The sequence below is a fragment of the Pelodiscus sinensis genome, chromosome 1 (genome assembly GCF_052426305.1).
Source record: "Pelodiscus sinensis isolate ZL-2025 chromosome 1, ASM5242630v1, whole genome shotgun sequence".
Classification (NCBI taxonomy): domain Eukaryota; kingdom Metazoa; phylum Chordata; order Testudines; family Trionychidae; genus Pelodiscus; species Pelodiscus sinensis.
This window is the reverse complement of record NC_143052.1, coordinates 294,531,656-294,549,274: the sequence shown is the minus strand read 5'-3', so window position 1 is coordinate 294,549,274 and position 17,619 is coordinate 294,531,656. Positions and strand designations below refer to the sequence as shown.

General features: G+C 38.2%; 1 protein-coding gene across 4 annotated transcripts in view; it reads left to right on the top strand.

The window, feature by feature from the left end:
* CAB39L (calcium binding protein 39 like) overlaps positions 1-17,619 on the top strand; it is a 112,926-nt gene that overhangs the window by 82,461 nt on the left and 12,846 nt on the right. For all 4 annotated transcript variants that reach the window (XM_006121347.5, XM_075919073.2, XM_006121344.5 and 1 more), the window contains 3 exons: positions 1,351-1,469; positions 9,009-9,177; positions 17,466-17,525. In XM_006121347.5, coding sequence (XP_006121409.1) covers positions 1,351-1,469; positions 9,009-9,177; positions 17,466-17,525 — 348 coding nt within the window. The remainder of the gene's footprint in view (positions 1-1,350; positions 1,470-9,008; positions 9,178-17,465; positions 17,526-17,619) is intronic.

The following is a 17,619-nucleotide window of genomic DNA, read 5'->3' as shown; positions in this document are numbered from 1 at the left end:
CAAACAGCAGATGGGCCTTTCTGCTGATTTGGTTTCCTTTCTTATTAGTCTTACTCTCCAGGCCAGCTGGGCTGGAACAATTAGGAAGGCAAAATACTCAGTCCTTTTCAACAGTGATTTATTTGCAAGGGTGAAGCTAGGAAAATTCTTCTCTATGTGAATTCTTCTCTTCTCTTTGCCTTGAGACCTTTGTTAATTTCCAAGCCAAGGAATGTGTTTGTCGTCTTGTAATGTTATAAATATGGCTTGCATTGTCCATTGTGACCCATTATTTATCTTGTTCCTCAGTTACCAGACTTTTAACGTGACTCTCTCCACTTTTGCAACAGCAATCTCTCTAAGTGATTTGGCTTAGAGGTATCTTCTCAGAATTCGTTAACTGGAATGATGATGACTAATGCAGCGCAAGATTCAGAAGATGTATACATGGGGAGTAGTAGCAGGAGAAAATCAGAGGGGTCATCGGGCTTCAAGGAACTTATGGACCAATTTCATCAAGTTTGGGGGAGTCAATAAAAACAACCCATAGCACAGATGACAATAGCATTGGTCTTAGTCTAAAGGTTAACAGTGTTTAAGTATAAGAGCAATGCTAGTTCTGTCCTTCAGTATACAATGCACTTTGCTGTATATCAAGGGTTGGAATTAAAATTTAAAAGTAGGACTTTAAAAAAAAAATCAAATGTAGCTAATCACAATCAAAATGCCAGTCACAATAAAAGGAAAAAGGCCAAGTCTGACCAAGTAGGTCAAAACCATGCATTGCATTGCCCCACTGGGAGCTGGGTTTGAGTAGTGCTGTGAGGACTTAGCCCCCACATTGTAAAGAAGCAGTTGTGTATCATTCACTGGGAAGAGGTGTTTGCCAACTAACAGAACAAAGGATTTGGTTTTCAGAGTAAACCAAGGAGTTGGTATTTGCATGTTTGGCAAAAGAAAAATGAAAATGGTGGAATTGGTATTGTCCAGAACAAATAGATGGGGAACTAAAGGATCCTGTTGAGCCATTGAATATGCACCCATCTTCTGATGAATAAAATGTTTGGGGTCAGCAGCAAAGAAAAACAGCTTCAGAGGGGTAGCTGAGTTAATCTGTAACTGGAAGAACTTAAAAAACAACAAATAGTCAAGTATCACCTTAAAGACTAACAAAACATGTAGATGGTATCATGAGCTTTCGTGGGCAAAACCCACTTCTTCAGGTGACCGGAGTATAGTAAGTCCAGATCCAAGAATGGTGTTGGCTTGCTCTGTTCTTGGTATCTTTTCCCACTGTAAATAAAGACACTATTGAATAATCAATTTATTTCATTTTTTCACACTTGCAAATATGTTTTGTTTCTTTAACAGGGCAAAAAGGATGTATCCCAGATATTTAACAACATCTTGAGAAGACAAATTGGTACTCGAAGCCCTACTGTAGAATACATTAGTGCCCATCCACATATCCTATTTATGCTCCTAAAAGGGTAGGTGTTCATTTTAATCTGTTTAATTTCTGTTAAGCAGGATTGTTTGGAACGTGTTTGTAATGAATGTGATCTACCTTATATGATGATGATGGTTGTTTTTTTTTTAAGTGGATGAAATTTCAGCCTTAATTCCAGTTTTCTTGGCTTCTGTTGATTTGTTACTGCTTAATTGGATACTTGTTCACATTTCAGTACCTACATTATTTATTTGCCCATGATTTCTTGGCCAAACTCCATATTGGAGTAATTATATTCTGACCACTTTCCCCTCTGTTTTCCATATGAAACTCTCTTCCATTCCTGCCCTAAGCTGATTTATAGGATTGATGGATAGACGTAAGCAGCTGCTGAGTTCCCTTCACAGATGGCTGCATTTCAGTAGCGAGTGAAATGATTCCTATAGGTATTTGGCCAAATTCTGGATTATTGTGTAGAAAAACAAAAGACTACAAGAAAGATGGTGATGTCTGTCAAGCATGCTCTACAAATCCCATTGACCATACAGAAGTTTCTGTTAGCGAACTTTGCATTATTGGTGCTCTGAGTTTTGGACAAACATCAGAAAGGGGGATGTAATTGGGGAACATGTTCCTCTCAACCACCAGCAGATTTTTAAGTGCAGATCAGTACAGAAAATAACATTGCTCTTTTCAGCATTAGTTCTCCCTCTGTTTTTGTCTCACAGAAGGAGTTAGTGCATTGGCCTCCACGCTGAGTTGTTGCCATGGAAAGGGAAGATGTTAACTGCATTGATGCATGGCAATGCATGAGTTTACGACCAAACTTCTCTGAGGTGTCTGTTTTCTCTGGTTGGCTCCAAATCTATTCCATATGTTGAGAATTTTAGCTTTTCAATGGTTTGAAAGCTGTTATTTTCTGGTCACCCTTTCATTTTTTTCCAGGGGGGCGTAAATAGGAGCCATTGTTTATAAAGAGCTTTCGGATTGTTTTAGGTAAAAGTTGCCATGTACAAATAATATGTTATATTGGTCAGTTAATATAACCAGTATGATCTCTTGTTAAACATGTAATAGCAGTACTATTAAACCCAGGCATTCAAAAATCAAGAGGTGGACCCCAAAATTGACCTGTGGCTGTGTGACTTTCATATCCAGTTGTACTAATTGCATATACAAAAGGTGTGCAAAATGCACACAAAGCTTGGGTGTCAACTGTGAAGTGAGTTAATAGATACAGCAAAATTCTCACTGGAAATATTTAACGGCTCACTTATATAGATCCTTCATTTTGATACATTTGAAGTACTGTGTATTTAATGTTTATGGTCAAATCCTGAAGTACTCTGCCTGGGAGTACATTGTTCAAATGCCAAGCTACAGTTTTATTTCATTAAGACTATTCTGCAGAGTTGTGTGTGAGGGATTTCTTTTTCTCTGCTGACGGTAAATGTGACTTTTCTGGACCGTTTTCATAAGGAGAACATAGGAGAAAAAGTGAGCATCTTCTACAAGTGTGATCTGTGCTCAGCGTGGATCCATAAGAGTCAAATCCTACAGAAAAGGGTATCTCTACTGCTCCCCATTCCCAAATACTTCAGGCTAGTCTAACGCTGAAAATTTACATTGGCATAAGTACATCTCAGAAGACATAGATATGCTGGCCTAAACACTGTGTCAACTGCTCTAGATTAATGGAATTATTCTTTCATCAAACTAACTGCCGCCTGTCAGGGAGATATATTAATCACCACAGTTAGAGAACCCCACCTGTTGCTGGTGCATTTAAGTGTAGACACAGTATCAGTAGTGGCTGTCGGAAAACAGCTTCTGGGGCTAAGGGTTTCTTCAATCTTCTGTTTTGCAGCCCAGATTAAATAGTTATGAAGATATGTGCACTGTTCCTTTAAATTTCTGGCAGGAATCCAGGTAGTAGGGCTAAGAGGGGTTCCAGGCAGCTGCTTGACAGTGAAATAGAAAGAGAGGCAGAATGGCTTACAAAATAATGTTTCTCTCATGCTGATTAAGTTCCTTGTTCAGATTTAGAGCAGAGGTTCTCAGACTTTTTGGCCTGCTGCCCACCCTGTTGAATGCAGACCTGTCTGCATACCACCAGCCAACCACTCATGCTGACCAAATGGGTGCAAGAGGACGTGGAGGTGTGGAGTCTGGCTGGGAGGTAGGGTACAGGAGCAGGGTGGGAGCTGGGGGGTCTAGGTGGAGCAGGAGCATGGTGAAGGGTGCATGGTTTTGGCAGGAGAGGAGTGTGCGAGGGGGATGGGGATGCATATCTCTTGCTGCTCCTATTGGCTATGATTCCAGCCAATGTGATCAGTGGGGAAAGCTTTCAGGTGAGCAATTTATTGCACTGTCATTCCCCCAACTGGGGGTAGGGGGAGCAGCAGTATATGGGGCCGCTTATTTCCTCCTCAAGCCGGATCTGACCTGCCAGGCTGATCACCCGCAGCATGAAGCTAATGCACCAGCCTCGTGTGGAGGGAAGTGGGGCTGGAGTGCCAGAACAAGCTCCCTGCTGCAGGTAGGGGTGAGCCTCTATCCCACAGGCCACCTATAAGACCGTTACCATACTTTGAGAACCATTAAGTTAGAGCAAAGCATCTCTTTGTGACCATTTTGTCTTGTCACAAAACAGTGATAATAGCTCCTTTAATTACTGCTTATGTAAATTTCAAAACATTTTCTGATGATTAAGTGAAAACTAAATATCTAACATTTAAGTCGGGTTTTGGTTTTTTAACAATTTTTTCACCCTTTTTGTTTTTTTTCCTTCCTATTCTTCTTCCCTTCTTATATCTTTTAGCACATTACCTGGTTTTATATGATGTGGTGCAGTTCTGTAAAATATTTTTGGATCATATCCCAAGTACTCTTCAGACTCTATGGAAATAAATAGAAAAAATTAAGATAATATGGAAGCTTATAATGTATAGTGTAACTTCAACAGTAATAGTACTATTCAGTGGTAAACTATGTCAAAATATTAATGTATCCCAGTCCTGGAGAACTTTATAAGAAAGAACTAAAGAGTTCTTGGTCCAAAACTTTCACTTTTAAAATATTACATCAGTATTTGGGGTTTGTTGCTGACTGCTATAACTTTTATATATTCTTCATCATTGTCTCAAATCCCAAAGGTACATGGCCTCCTTGTAACCAAGCAACACCTGAATTGATCTCTCTCAAGGTGCGTAATGTGGTCTAGTTGCACATTCAGCATATGTTTATCACTAGCGATCTTCTTGCACCACTAGACTTTGTGGTACCTATGTGATCACTGTCCATGTCATGAAAATCCTTAGTATTCATGCTTTGGGATTCATTTATCTTCCATTCTGATAATGTGCCCATCCCAAGAAAGTTGCTGAAACAGAAGCATTGCTGATGGAGGTGATTGCTGTGTTTATTAGCTTTGAAGATTCTCATTTTTTATATTGTCCTGCCACTTGCTATGGAACAACTGATCAACAATGGCAGTCATGTTCTTCAGCCTTCCTCAACACCTCTTCCATATGAAGGAGATGACACAGCCGTGCTTCCATAGATCCCAGCTTCATAGCAAACTTGACAGCACAATGTCCTCTCAGAGGCTGCTGAAGAGCATACAAACATCCACATATTTTTAAACATTCTCCAGTGCTGTCTGAAAATGACCAAATATTCAACAGTTGCTCCCTGAATAGATTTTTATTTAACCGAGCTAGTTGTAATCTGGATCATAGGAGCTGTTTGATGGAAATAGCCAGGAGCTTAGGTTCATCCAGGTGAATTACCAGAAAATCAACATAGAAAGTACTGCTTCTTTCACAGCTAGATCAGTCATCCGTTTCAGCAGTTCACCACACTGAGCCAACAAGACAATGTTGGTGTATTCAAGATCTTGAAGCAGAATGGTATTCAGTTCAGTGCCATCAATGGTTGCGGGTTGGTAGATAATCAATACTTGTATTGAACAAAGATGGTGACAGAATGCAGCCTTGCTGAATTCCTATGAAGATAGGTTATGCATCTACCTTTGACTCGAACAGTTTTCTGTTCCCTTCTAGAATTATTTGTGCTCTCTCTTGATTGATAGAATTTATTTATACAGGGGATCTTAATAAGGTACCTTGAGTCTGTAATGCATTTGAGCAAATGCAAGGGCACTTATTTGCATGGATCTAACTTCAAGGTTGAGTTCCAAAACCCACAATTTATAGTAAATGCCTAATGCGGGGTCCCAATCCTTCAAGTTGTTACATGTGAACAATCTTTTGTGCTCATTGCAAGGTTGGGTTATGTGTTTATTTTAGATTCCCACATCTGAAAGTTTAGCTCGGTGTTTTCTTTTATCACTTTTGTTTATCAATTATGAATTTTTGGTCACTACAATGTAATATTTCATTGCACAATCAATTTAAAAAAGGAAGGAAAACTGAAACAAATCCAAAGTAATGCCACACATGTTCTCTTCCATTATCTCCCTGAATTTGGCCATCTTTCTTCTAAAATTATAGGATGCTATCTCTGGCATACGTCCTGATTTGACTTATTTTTAAAATAAAATGTATGTTTTACACACGATTGTAGGAAAAAAAGCACAAAACGATCATGAAGGAAAGTCATTGTTTGCATCATATTGGATGAAAAATTTCCACTGTCACCTGACAGTCAGTTCCCAGCAGCAACAACAAAAGGTCACTTTTTTCACTGCATAATGTGAGCTCTGTTGTTAAGTGGGAAGATTCCTGAATAAGATCTCCCTCCCAGCATTTCCTGTGTAATACTGCAGTGGCACTGCCAGCCTGAGATAACTATTATTACCTCTGGTCCTCATTTTACTTCTCAGTTAATTTCTCCCAAATTGTCAGCTTCACAAAAAGACTCAGCAAATGGTTCACTTGTACGTTTGTGTGTGTGTGTATCATATAAAAAGAGTAGGATCAATGTCCTACCTACTGCCAAGGGGGACTAACTTTCATGGTCGTGTATTTTCCCTTTAGGGAGACATGGTGTTATTTATGGAGTGCAAATAGGGCTTCAAATGAATATCTGTTTTGGTATATAAGGCACCAAATGTTCTTGTGCCAGATTAATCACTGATGTCCTTTGGAATCCATTGCATTCAATGGTGTTGGAGGGATGAATTCAGTTCCCTGGGATATAAAATAACATATAACTCTGCATCAGGGAAGATTACAGCAGACTTCACTTCAGGTGCCAGGATGGTGTTCTGTACATGAAAGAAATCCTCATTCAAAATCTCCGTAGATCGCATAGCCATGTTGTGTTTCTGTGCTGTACTCCATTGCTAGCTTCTTTCTGAATAAGGGTAATCTGTACATTAATGAGCACAGAATCAAGCCTTCAGTGAGGAGGTAAAGTCAATAGCAAAACTCCCATTGACTTAAGTGATGTAGAATCAGGCCTGAGAAGCTGAGGGGGATGTGGCAATTTGCCAAGAAATCTATTCTTGTGCCCCTCCTTGTATCTTCCTTCTACTGTTCTCTCTCTGCATTCTTCTTCTGTCCACTCCCTACTGTATCAAGTGACCTCTGCTCTCATTCAGCTCTCTTTCAGTGAGATTTCATTGTCCACAAAAACAAGGTGTAAATACTTTATAAAAAAAAAAAAGACTTTATCTTCTGGGTTTCCCGATGCTTCCCATGTTCGCAGTGGCTGACTTTTAAGTTGTAAGTTCTTCAACATGGGTAGGATCTTCATATTATGTCTTTGCACCATTGAGTATGTTGTCAATTAATAGTAACTAATAATTATCACTCACGATGCTGTATTAGCATCTGGTAATGGATTACTTTCCCTCCTGATTTTCTGTTAAATTCTACAGTGGCTCTGAATGGAACTGCTAGTGTAGACAAAGAGCTAATTATGGCTAGACAGCTGGTAATCTTCAACTTTCCTTACTTATGTAGCCTGTGACATAACCAAAGCCTAGATAATGAAGTATTTGACTTAAAGGTTTTTACTGCATTTACTTACATTGATACGTTTGTTTTTGGAAGTGTATTGTGTTGGAAAAATATAATTGATTTATATTCCACCAAAAATATTGGCCAGCCATTAAATATTTCCTGGACACATTCCTAGAAGTGACTGACTGTTCTGTTCGAAAATGTGCATTTGTACTAATGTGACCTGATGCAGGAAAGAAGAGGAAACTCTTAACAGAAAACATCTGTGGACATTTACTAAATAAAGAATCATGTGTTTAGGGTGAAAATGGCCCCCATAATGTGTGAGAGATGCTTGATTGTCATCAGCTGCTTAGGATTTATTTTAGCTTTTGAGGCAAAAGAAGCTTCGTTTAACTTTGAATCAATGGTTTATTTTTCACTAGGCCACCTATTGTAATCATCACATGGAAATAAGCAGCCTTAGTATGTTTTAGAAACACTACGATTCTTTTTACCTTTGGAAGTTTGCGGTGGATTTGGAAGGCCCACTCACTCATAGGACACATGGCAATCTGTTTTGTCTTATTTTTGTAGCCAGACAGTAGAAATTAATTGTGCAGAGAAACAATAAGGTGAATAAGCTTTGGATAATAGGCAGTTTTGATATGCTACAGTCAACTCATTGAAGGAAGAGTTTCTTCTCTTTCCGTTTGGGGCCTGTCACTTTCAGCTAAAAGAACAGTGTTAAAGCATGTTCATTATATAGCAATTTAAATGTTGTGAGTGGAGGTGGTTTTTTGGTTGGCTAAATAACATCCCCCTTTTTTTTTTCTTGAAAGCTTACATGCTTTATTTTCGTGTGTTTCACCTTTAAGACAAAGTACAATGTGTCCCACAGGAATTGGAGATAGATGGAGACTTCCTACCATTTTACAAGTATGCTTGCTGCTGTACAATAGTACAGTATCTGTTTGCCGTAAGGTGGTTACAACCTGAGAGTAAAATAATAGTCTTCTGAACGAAGCCCAGGGGTTCTTCACTGATACTGGGATGAACAAAATTCTCCCCAAACTCCCAAGCTGCAGAAAAGATAATCAGAACTTCAAAACAACAACAAAAATCCAGACACCGAAAAGCCTGCATGGATAAACTCTTCCTCCCTGGCTTGTTAGAAATTAGTGTTCCAGTGGAATAATTTCCCCTCTCCCAAACCCCTCTCCACTCTGAAAGAGGGTCAATGAGACGATAATATATTTTACCAATAAAAGTTAAGGGTCTTGGAGTTCTTTTTTTAAAAAAGGAGGGATATACTATATTTGTGGTACCCTTTGATTCCAAAATGATAAAGGAATTTTGTTTAAAAATTTTCAAACATCTCCCAAAATCACCTTTCAGCAGAAGCCAAGCATAAATATATCAGTGAAAATCTAAGAGTTTTCATTCCAACCACTTGTTTTTATGTACTAAAATTTTTGAAACAATCAGCAACCTTAATTATATGGCTCATTTTTAAGTATGGGTCCAAGCCATCAAGGCTGGATCCAATGTTCTGTTTTAGGACCTTCTGGTATGTCTTTTTAGATACATCTTATATATGGTATCCCCATTTATACTTAAAATAACCCTCTTCATCTGCTGTATGGTGTTGTTTTGTTTTTTTACTCTAGGTATGAAGCACCACATAATGCTTTACGCTGTGGAATTATGCTGAGAGAATGTATCCGACATGAGCCACTTGCCAAAATCATTCTTTTCTCAGAACAGTTCAGAGACTTTTTCAAGTATGTGGAAATGTCAACGTTTGACATTGCATCTGATGCTTTTGCTACATTTAAGGTAAATTATCTGATGTCTTTGGGAACTTTATAATGTTGTGTTTAAAACATCACTTCTTCATCACTTGCTTAAGACTGTTAAATATGGTAGAATGCACAGGGATTTGGTTTTTCTTTCTAGTAGACAGCTTTCTTTGTTGGGTAGAGAGGACTAAATTCATCCCTAGTCTGATTGTGACAGGATTTATAGTTGGCATGCTGTCAGTCCAGAGTCCTTAATTTAATGGAGATTTCTATTTCTTTCATTCTGACATCTCAAGACATTTTTATTACCATTTAAAACTAAAATTAACTATCACATATAATCCCTTAAAAATATATGGAATTAATCATTTAAAGTTACTCAGGATGTTCCTTACTTCATCTTATTGCTTTGAGTTACTGCTTACTTACTGCTCAGCCATAATTAGTAGATCTGTGGATTCAGTGCACCAAGTAGATTCAGATTTTAAGATTTTGATCCCTGCAATTTCTTGAATGCAGACACGCTACTGCTACACCCACACAGAGCCCTAATGAAGTCACTAGGACTTTGCATGCATGCAGCTTCTGTAACATACAATACATTTCAGGGTTATGGCCGAAGAGTGATTGCTATACAGACTCAGGTGACTTGTTCTTAAAGAATTTAAAACAAAAAGAGAATGAATTATTTAAAGTTCAGGAGCCTGAGGTTGCAGCAGACTTCAGGTTTTTATTTTTTAGAAGCAGAGTCAGACAAATATATATATAATAAATTCCACAAATATTTGTGTGAATAGCTAAATGAACCTCCTTTGGCAGTGTTCACAAAATTTTGTGTATGTACTAGATGTTAAAATAACTCCTGTCTATGCTTTAGGTACCCTTTTTGCTAAATTTAAAATAATTACAAAGCCAAAACATCAGCATACTTTTTGGAGAGTATTTTGCAAATTGGTTGTTGCATTGATCTTCTCATAAAATAGGTATAGATCATCTGACTAATGTGACCAGTCACAATGCAGCAGTATAGTCAGCTAGCAAGAGTCAATGAAATCAATGAAAGCATTGTTGAATAATTTTTGTTGTTAACGAGAAGGGGCCAGGAACTTCTCAATGTTGGCAGGCTCATGTAAGGGACAGAAGTAACTGCTGTTATCTGCAGTGCTTCCATATTCTTGGAGGAGCAGGGAGGTTAAAAGGAGGTGGAATCCAGACTCTGTTCCCCTCCTCTGCACCTTTCTATGGGGTGGGCCTGACACACAGACGAAAAAGATGGCAAGCTACAAGAAAAGCCTAAAACCCATTCTAAAGGGATGTAGTACTGATTTTGAGTCCCTTATGTACTGGATTGTTCAAGGAGGTATTCTGTGTGATGGAGGCAGAATATCTTCCAATGGTCTCAATACACCTTTTATTGTATACTCTGTAAATAAATGGCACAATCTAGTTCATACTGAGTGCTCACATTATATGTGGAGGTTTATCCTCACTAAATCCTTATGGACTAATGCTTCTGCTCAGATGAGTAATATAAATCTTAACCAGTAGAAAAGACATCACCACATATTTGAAACAACAATAAAAACAGACAGGAAGAATGACTGTCAGACACTTGCAGTCTAGGCACTGTGACTGCAACAGGGTAACAGATGCTTGTGCAGAAAAATAATACCAGTCACATAATAAAGCAGATTGTGCCAGCTTTTACCCAAACAAAATGCATTTGTGCCATTCCTGAAGTGATTTACATGGCTAAACACATAATTAAAGAAAAACAACAGGACTCTTCTTTTGCATGACCATCCTGCATAATAGGCTGACATGTTGATTATTAATGCCACCCCCACAGTGGTGTTAAGAGATTGGTAGCATGAGTAATGGAATAAGGTTCATGCTCTAAGGATTTTTTAAAAAGTAGAGAATAAGGACAAACAAGAGAAAGGACTTGAAACATCTTTCCTCTGACATCTCTGCCACTTGGCTTCGTATCATCTTTCATCAGATTATTATAGTACCATGGATTAATAAATTTTAGTCAGTCAGCTATTTTGTGTTGCAGGCTTTGCCTAAGTCTTTCTTCTAGCAATTCTGTGGGTTGCCTCCCATAGCTTGTTTTGGCTTTGAAGTGTCAGTTGTGAGCTCTGATAGCAGCAATGGGAAGACTCACTGGAAAGCAATGCCTTCTCCCCCAGGTATTTTTGGGGCCTTCCAAAACAAGGTTGTCATTGGCTTTGACAGGCATAACATCTGGTACCACCATGCGCATGAAATGGTGGTGAAATAGAAAATGCTGTTATACCATGCTGCGTATTCTCATATTAGAGTATCAGAGTCGGCGAGGTAATATCTTTGATTGGACTAACTTCTGTTGGTGAGAACAACAAGTTTTGAAGCTACAGAGAGCTCTTCTTCAGGCCTAGTTTTGCACTGTTCACTGTGGGTGTATCTACACAGCAAAGTTATTTCGGAATAACGGCTGTTGTTCCAAAATAACAATGTGAGTGTCAACACAGCAATTCCGTTATTCCAAAATAATTTCAAAATAACGAACATCTTATTCCGACTTCTCTAAACCTCATTCTAATATTTTTCTAATTCTAAGAAAAATAACGCTTATTTCAAAATAACTATAGATGCTCCCCTTCTGCTATATCGAAGTAGCCCCTCACCAGGGCCATTCTAAGTTATCCTTCATGGGGCTCTAAATTGAGATAGCACGTCTACATTAGGGAAGCCTGTCTTGGACTAATTTCAAGGCTTCTTTTCAGTGTAGACGTGCTATTTTGAAATAAGCTACTTCTGAATAACTATTCTGGATTAGTTTATTCCAAAATAACTGCAGTGTAGACGTAGCCTAATAGTGAATGTACTCACTAGGAATCCTGGCTGGCAAGTAATTAAGAGATTAGTCTTTGACTGTAACCATCTCAAAAGGATGAAAAATTTGCCCAACTTTTCAAATGTGCGAGAGAGTACTTGGGTCAGCGCAATCCTTTTAAAAAAAAAAAAATTATATCCAGCAATACCCTGTAGGAATGTGGCTATAAATTTGCAATGCCCATTTAATACATTCTCAGAGAAATAATAAAAAAGAACACCCTAAGCTGGGCACCAACTTCTTCAAACACATGTCTTCCTTCCCCATAAATAGAGGGTTCCATGCTCTCATTTCCTCCACTGTTTTGTTCACAAAAGGTTCCCTTTGTTCCTTCCTCTTCAGTAGTGTTACAATCATTTGAAAAAAAGAAGAAAAGAAGTATGACTAATTGCTCGGGCAGGAAACTGCAGTAATGCAATGTGGTCATGCAGTTGGTGCCAGGGAATGCAACAAAAAGCACTTTTGAGTTGTATTAGGGTCTGAAGACTGTTTTGCTCCAGTATATCTAGTGGATACATGTAACTTGAAAACCTTTCTAATACACCCTGACTGGAACAAAGATGCCACATGTACCTGTACTGGTCACAGTCCTAGGACTGCAGTACAGAGATGCAGCAAATTTTAACTAATGGCCCTGCAAATTTGTAATTTATGAGACTAGTTTAGACTAGAGAAAGAAACTGGTGAAAAGTTGCTCTGTGATTACACAGTACTTACCATGGACATCTATTTATACTTTGCATGTTAGGTGAGAATTGTAAAGACGAGGAATTCATACATATTTGTAGGTGTCATTTCAGTCTCATTTTATCGCTCATGGTTTTTTTCTTCAGTTTTCCTCAATGTTGTTGATACTTCACAATGCAAATCTGTAACACTTAAAAAAATATCTCTTCCTGTCATTCTGGAAATGGGGAATAGTGCTGCATCTTACATCTGAAGGTTTTAGGGTAAAGGTCAAGTTGGCCAATGAACTTAGTAGGGAAGTGCATCTCTAGGTTGGATTTAGATGTGAGAGGAGGGAATGGCAGTAAGTCTGGATGTGGGAAAAGAGCAACGATAGACAAGGTGAGCTGGTAACGGCTTTGAGGCCAGAGAAAGGGTGATGTGGAGCTGGAGAGGCATCATGACAGTTAGTTGTGGCAACTACTGTGAGAAGCAGAAATCAGTGTTGCTAACTCTTACAATATTCTTGAGTCCTGTGATACTGATAGTTTCCTTAAGTCCCAGTGTAACCACCACCAGGTGGAGTTGAACCTGAGCTTCATATAGCCTCTACCCTTTGAGCTAAAAGCCAGCTGGCTCTCAGCCTATGCTGTAGAGGTCTCTTGGTCTTATCTGTTGCTGTGGTCTAAGACTCACTGCATGGGACAGTGAACCACACTAGGTGTGTGGCTTATACCAGCTCCTGATTTTTGTGTAAGTATGTGAGTTTCTGCATTTTTTTAAAAAAGTATTTAGCCATTGTTGTTATTGGAAAAAGTTTGAAATCATGACTTGTCTTTTGAGCCCTTAAGGTGCCATCTAAAAACAACCCTAAATCTAGTATTTTTTAGAAAACTTCTTGACCTTTTTAAGCTAATTTCATTATTTTGGAATGAAAATAACAATATTGGGGGGGGGAGTCTGAGGCATGTTTTTTTAAGATTTAGAGACTAGCAATATTAAGAAATTGGAGAGGTAGGTCAAGGGGAAAAGATTAGAGAGCAACAGGTTATCAAACCATTTCAGCACTGACTGAAGCACTGCAACTTTTTTATTTACATGTCTCCCAAAGCAAAAAGAAGTATTGTTGGGATTTGCTCCCTATGTCCCCTGTTAAGTCTTTTTCTAATGAGAGGCGGTGGGTGGCTGAGGTGGATCAAATATAGCCAGTGTAGTCCTTGAGAAAAATTTGTTTGCCTGTTGAATTTAAGACGTAGGAACAGTTTGGTTATTCTCTGTAAAAATTGCCTAAGAAAGCTGGGGGAAAATCTTTGCAATGAGATATTCTTCTAAATATAGATATGGTTCTGTTTTTCCTTCTCCTCTCAGTCGGTTTTTGCTGTCATAGAAACAAGTTATTTCTTTCCTCTTGAGAAGCTAATTAGAAACATGATGAGAGAAGCCTTGGATATAATTACAAGAAACTCTAATGGAGAGTTCAACTCACCAGTGCAAGGCACATCCCAAAACCTGGTGTTAATTTTTACTGTCCTCCTTGAAATATTGAGTGGAGTAAAGATTGGCTTAATGGGAGTAACTTCTTGTTCCTGAGTGGTCAGTGAGGCCAGATTTCCAGTACAAACCAGCCCTAATAAGCAATAAAGAAGACTTGAAGTTGCTATCCATCTTTATCTCCAGCTAAATATCATGATACTGGAACTATTAAATAGGGAGAATTCCAAGTGAAAATAGGTACAGCAACATCATTTTACAAAGGCATACACATGCCTCAAGTTTTTAATGGCCAATGACTTACTTTGTGGTCAAAGAGAAGGTGTTGTCTTTTGGTCAGGCATGGGGATGGGATTAAGATTTCCTGGATTCTGTTTCCAGCTCTGCCATTAACATTTGGTGGAAGAAATTCACATTCTTTGCACAGTATTAGAGTGAACAGGCTTTAGGCAGGGGAAAAATATGGGTGGGGTGGTTAATCTCCTTTTCCATTAACCACAAGGCAGGCCATGGGACAAAGCACTTTGGAGCTGCATTAAGAACTGCAGGCTGCTGGACTCTGTCATATATAATTAATGGACCTATATAGCTCATGGACCCACCAGCTGAGAGGATGGCAGGATTTAAAATATGTTTATGAATAAGCAACATCCACAGACATGCTAAATAGATGAATAAATTATGAGGCACATAAACCTTCATGGCTCAGAGTATAAGTCAGCTACTTACTACCTGAAGTTAGGAAAAACTTTTCCTCTGTGAACAGTTATACCATAATTGTCCATTATGGGTTTGCTTTGTTTTTGGCCCCTTCTTCTGAAGTATCTGGTATTGACTAATATCAGAGACCTGGCACTAGTCTAAATAAACATTGGTCCTGGTGTCACTCTCTTATGTTGGAATAGTAATAAGTGATGTGAAAGCACAGGAATTGTAAAACATAACTGTGTTGATGTCTAAGACTGTAAAAACAAGCATAACAGTTTTTCATTCTGTGGATTATTGCAGCTGTTGATCTGGGTTTTCCACCCCCTTGTCAGGTTATATAATGTAACCACATGGGTGTCTGGTGCAGAGAAGAAAACCTCATCTGTCTCAGACTCCAGAGAAGGGCTTAATTAAATTTGCATTAATATCTAAGGATATTTATAGTAGGGAAATATTGGAATTTTTTATTATATTAAGATGTACTTTTTAATTAATTTCAGCCAGGTGCTAGGCAGACGGGTATTGAGCAGCTGAGCAATACAAGGGGAATAGGCAAAGCTGACTCGTATTTAGAGATATCATTTGCTATGGAGGTACGAAGAGCAGCTGGGAGGTGGGAAGAATGCTGGTAAAATGTTGTCGTGCCCCTCTGATTTTCTATGAATAAAAACAAAACTAATTTTTGGACTATATGCAGTTTGTTGAACACAATGAAAAATGCTGTGCTTGGTTGCTAAGTGCCCCTCATGTGAAACAGCCTGAAGTCCACTCAGTTAATTAATCTGAATTCATCACAGCACTGTTGAATAAAAGAATATATTAACTACACGGCATATTAGTTTTTAAAGCAGCCATAAAAAAACAACAAATGGTCTGGTAGCACTTTATAGACTAACAAAACATGTAGATGGTATCATGAGCTTTCATGGGTACAGCCCACTGTTTGAGGACCTCTTCTTCCCCCTTCACAATAGCTGATAAATACAAATTCTTTAGATATGAATAATTTCAAAATAATTCATTGTAAATCAAATTAAAAACTGAAGAACTATAGATTATAAATCATTTTTGGAGCTATTGAGGACACCTCATTGTAAGGACAGTTGCACCTGCTTAAGCTTCTGACAGTGAATAACAAAGCTGGTAAAAGCCAGATCTTTTAAAGAAAAAGATGCAGGGCCTGATTCAAAGTTCTGTCTGTTCTAGACTTGAATGGGCTTTAGATGCAGGTTTTTATTGCATTTTAGTGCAGTGTATTGAAGAAAACAGACAAAAAGTATTTGGGTACCTCAGGTTAATCACACAAATCCATATTTCGACACCTAAATAAGTGACCTGATTTTTGGAGTTGCAAAGTACTTGCAGCTCTCATAGTCTTCAGTGGAAAAGGGGGTGCTCAGCCTGAATGAAAATTGGGACAGTTAATTTTTTCTTTAGCTAACTTTTAAGCCATTTTATTTTCATATTTGGGTGCCTAGGTCAGTTCAGTAGATGAAGAGTTTGATTCTCTTCTCACTCCTATTGTACACCTGTGGGTAGTAACAACTTCAAAGGTAGTAGAGTTATACTATTAAAAATTGCCTGAAAGGAGGGCCCAGACTCTGTGATGCCAAGGGCTATGTTACCATTTGACAGGAGCCAAAGAACTCATCTACATCTTGAGAAAATCTGTTTAGCAGCATAAACTTTCAGGGTATGTCTACACTACAGTGTTATTTCGAAATAGCTTATTTCTAAATAATGCGTCTACACACAAAATGCATTTCAAAAAAGTTATTTCGAAATAAGGGCTGTTATTTTGAAATAACTTTGCTGTGTAGACCATACCCTCAATGAAATCTATGATTCTGGTTATCTCCTAACTACAAATAGGAATCGTACAGCTTAAAATCTCTCAGGTTCAAACTTGTACTTCATATAGAAATTTCTTTAGAAATAAATGTACACAGCCCAGTTTTTAGTGGTAATTTTTTCCGCTGTGATCAATTAATTTAAATTGCCCATTTGCATCTATAAGGAATACAAATTTGCAATTGATCAGCTTTGTCATCAGTTTGAAGCTACGGAGAGAGAGGAGATTGAGCAGCTATGGGGCACATTTAGGGATTCGTAGGTCACATATAGACTTCAGGCCACAGTCTGGGTGTCCCTGTAATATACACTGTATTCTGAAAAAGTAGTTTCTAAAAAGGGAAAATAACTGCCAACTATAAGTTGGCATTTTAAAAGTGAATATATGTATGTGTGCCCACAGACCATCTAATGAGTGCAAAAATCTATCAATATATGTGTTGGAGTGTTTTCTAAACGTAGTATTTGTTTTGTTTTTATTCAGTGAACTACTAAACATGAATCAGCAACTGATATTAAATGGTGCACGGTTACTCTTTTTCTATTCTTTCATTGAGGTAATGCTGGAAATTTCTGTAAAAGAGAAGAGCTGCTTAAAAATGTTCCCCAAGCCATTACTACTGAACATTAAAGGAATGATCAAACTAGTGGGTTCTTTTTTTAAAGGTGGTTGAGTTTCAAAATGCTTCAGATGGAGTGATTTAATTTTTCCTTGGTTTGTTCTTTTCCAGGACCTGCTAACGAGACACAAATTGTTAGTAGCAGATTTCCTTGAACAAAATTATGATACAGTAAGTACAAATAATTTCCAGTCTCAATGGTTTCATATATGTTCCTGCAAACAATACTTCGAGGAATCTAGTGTCACTTGGATCTGAACTGGAG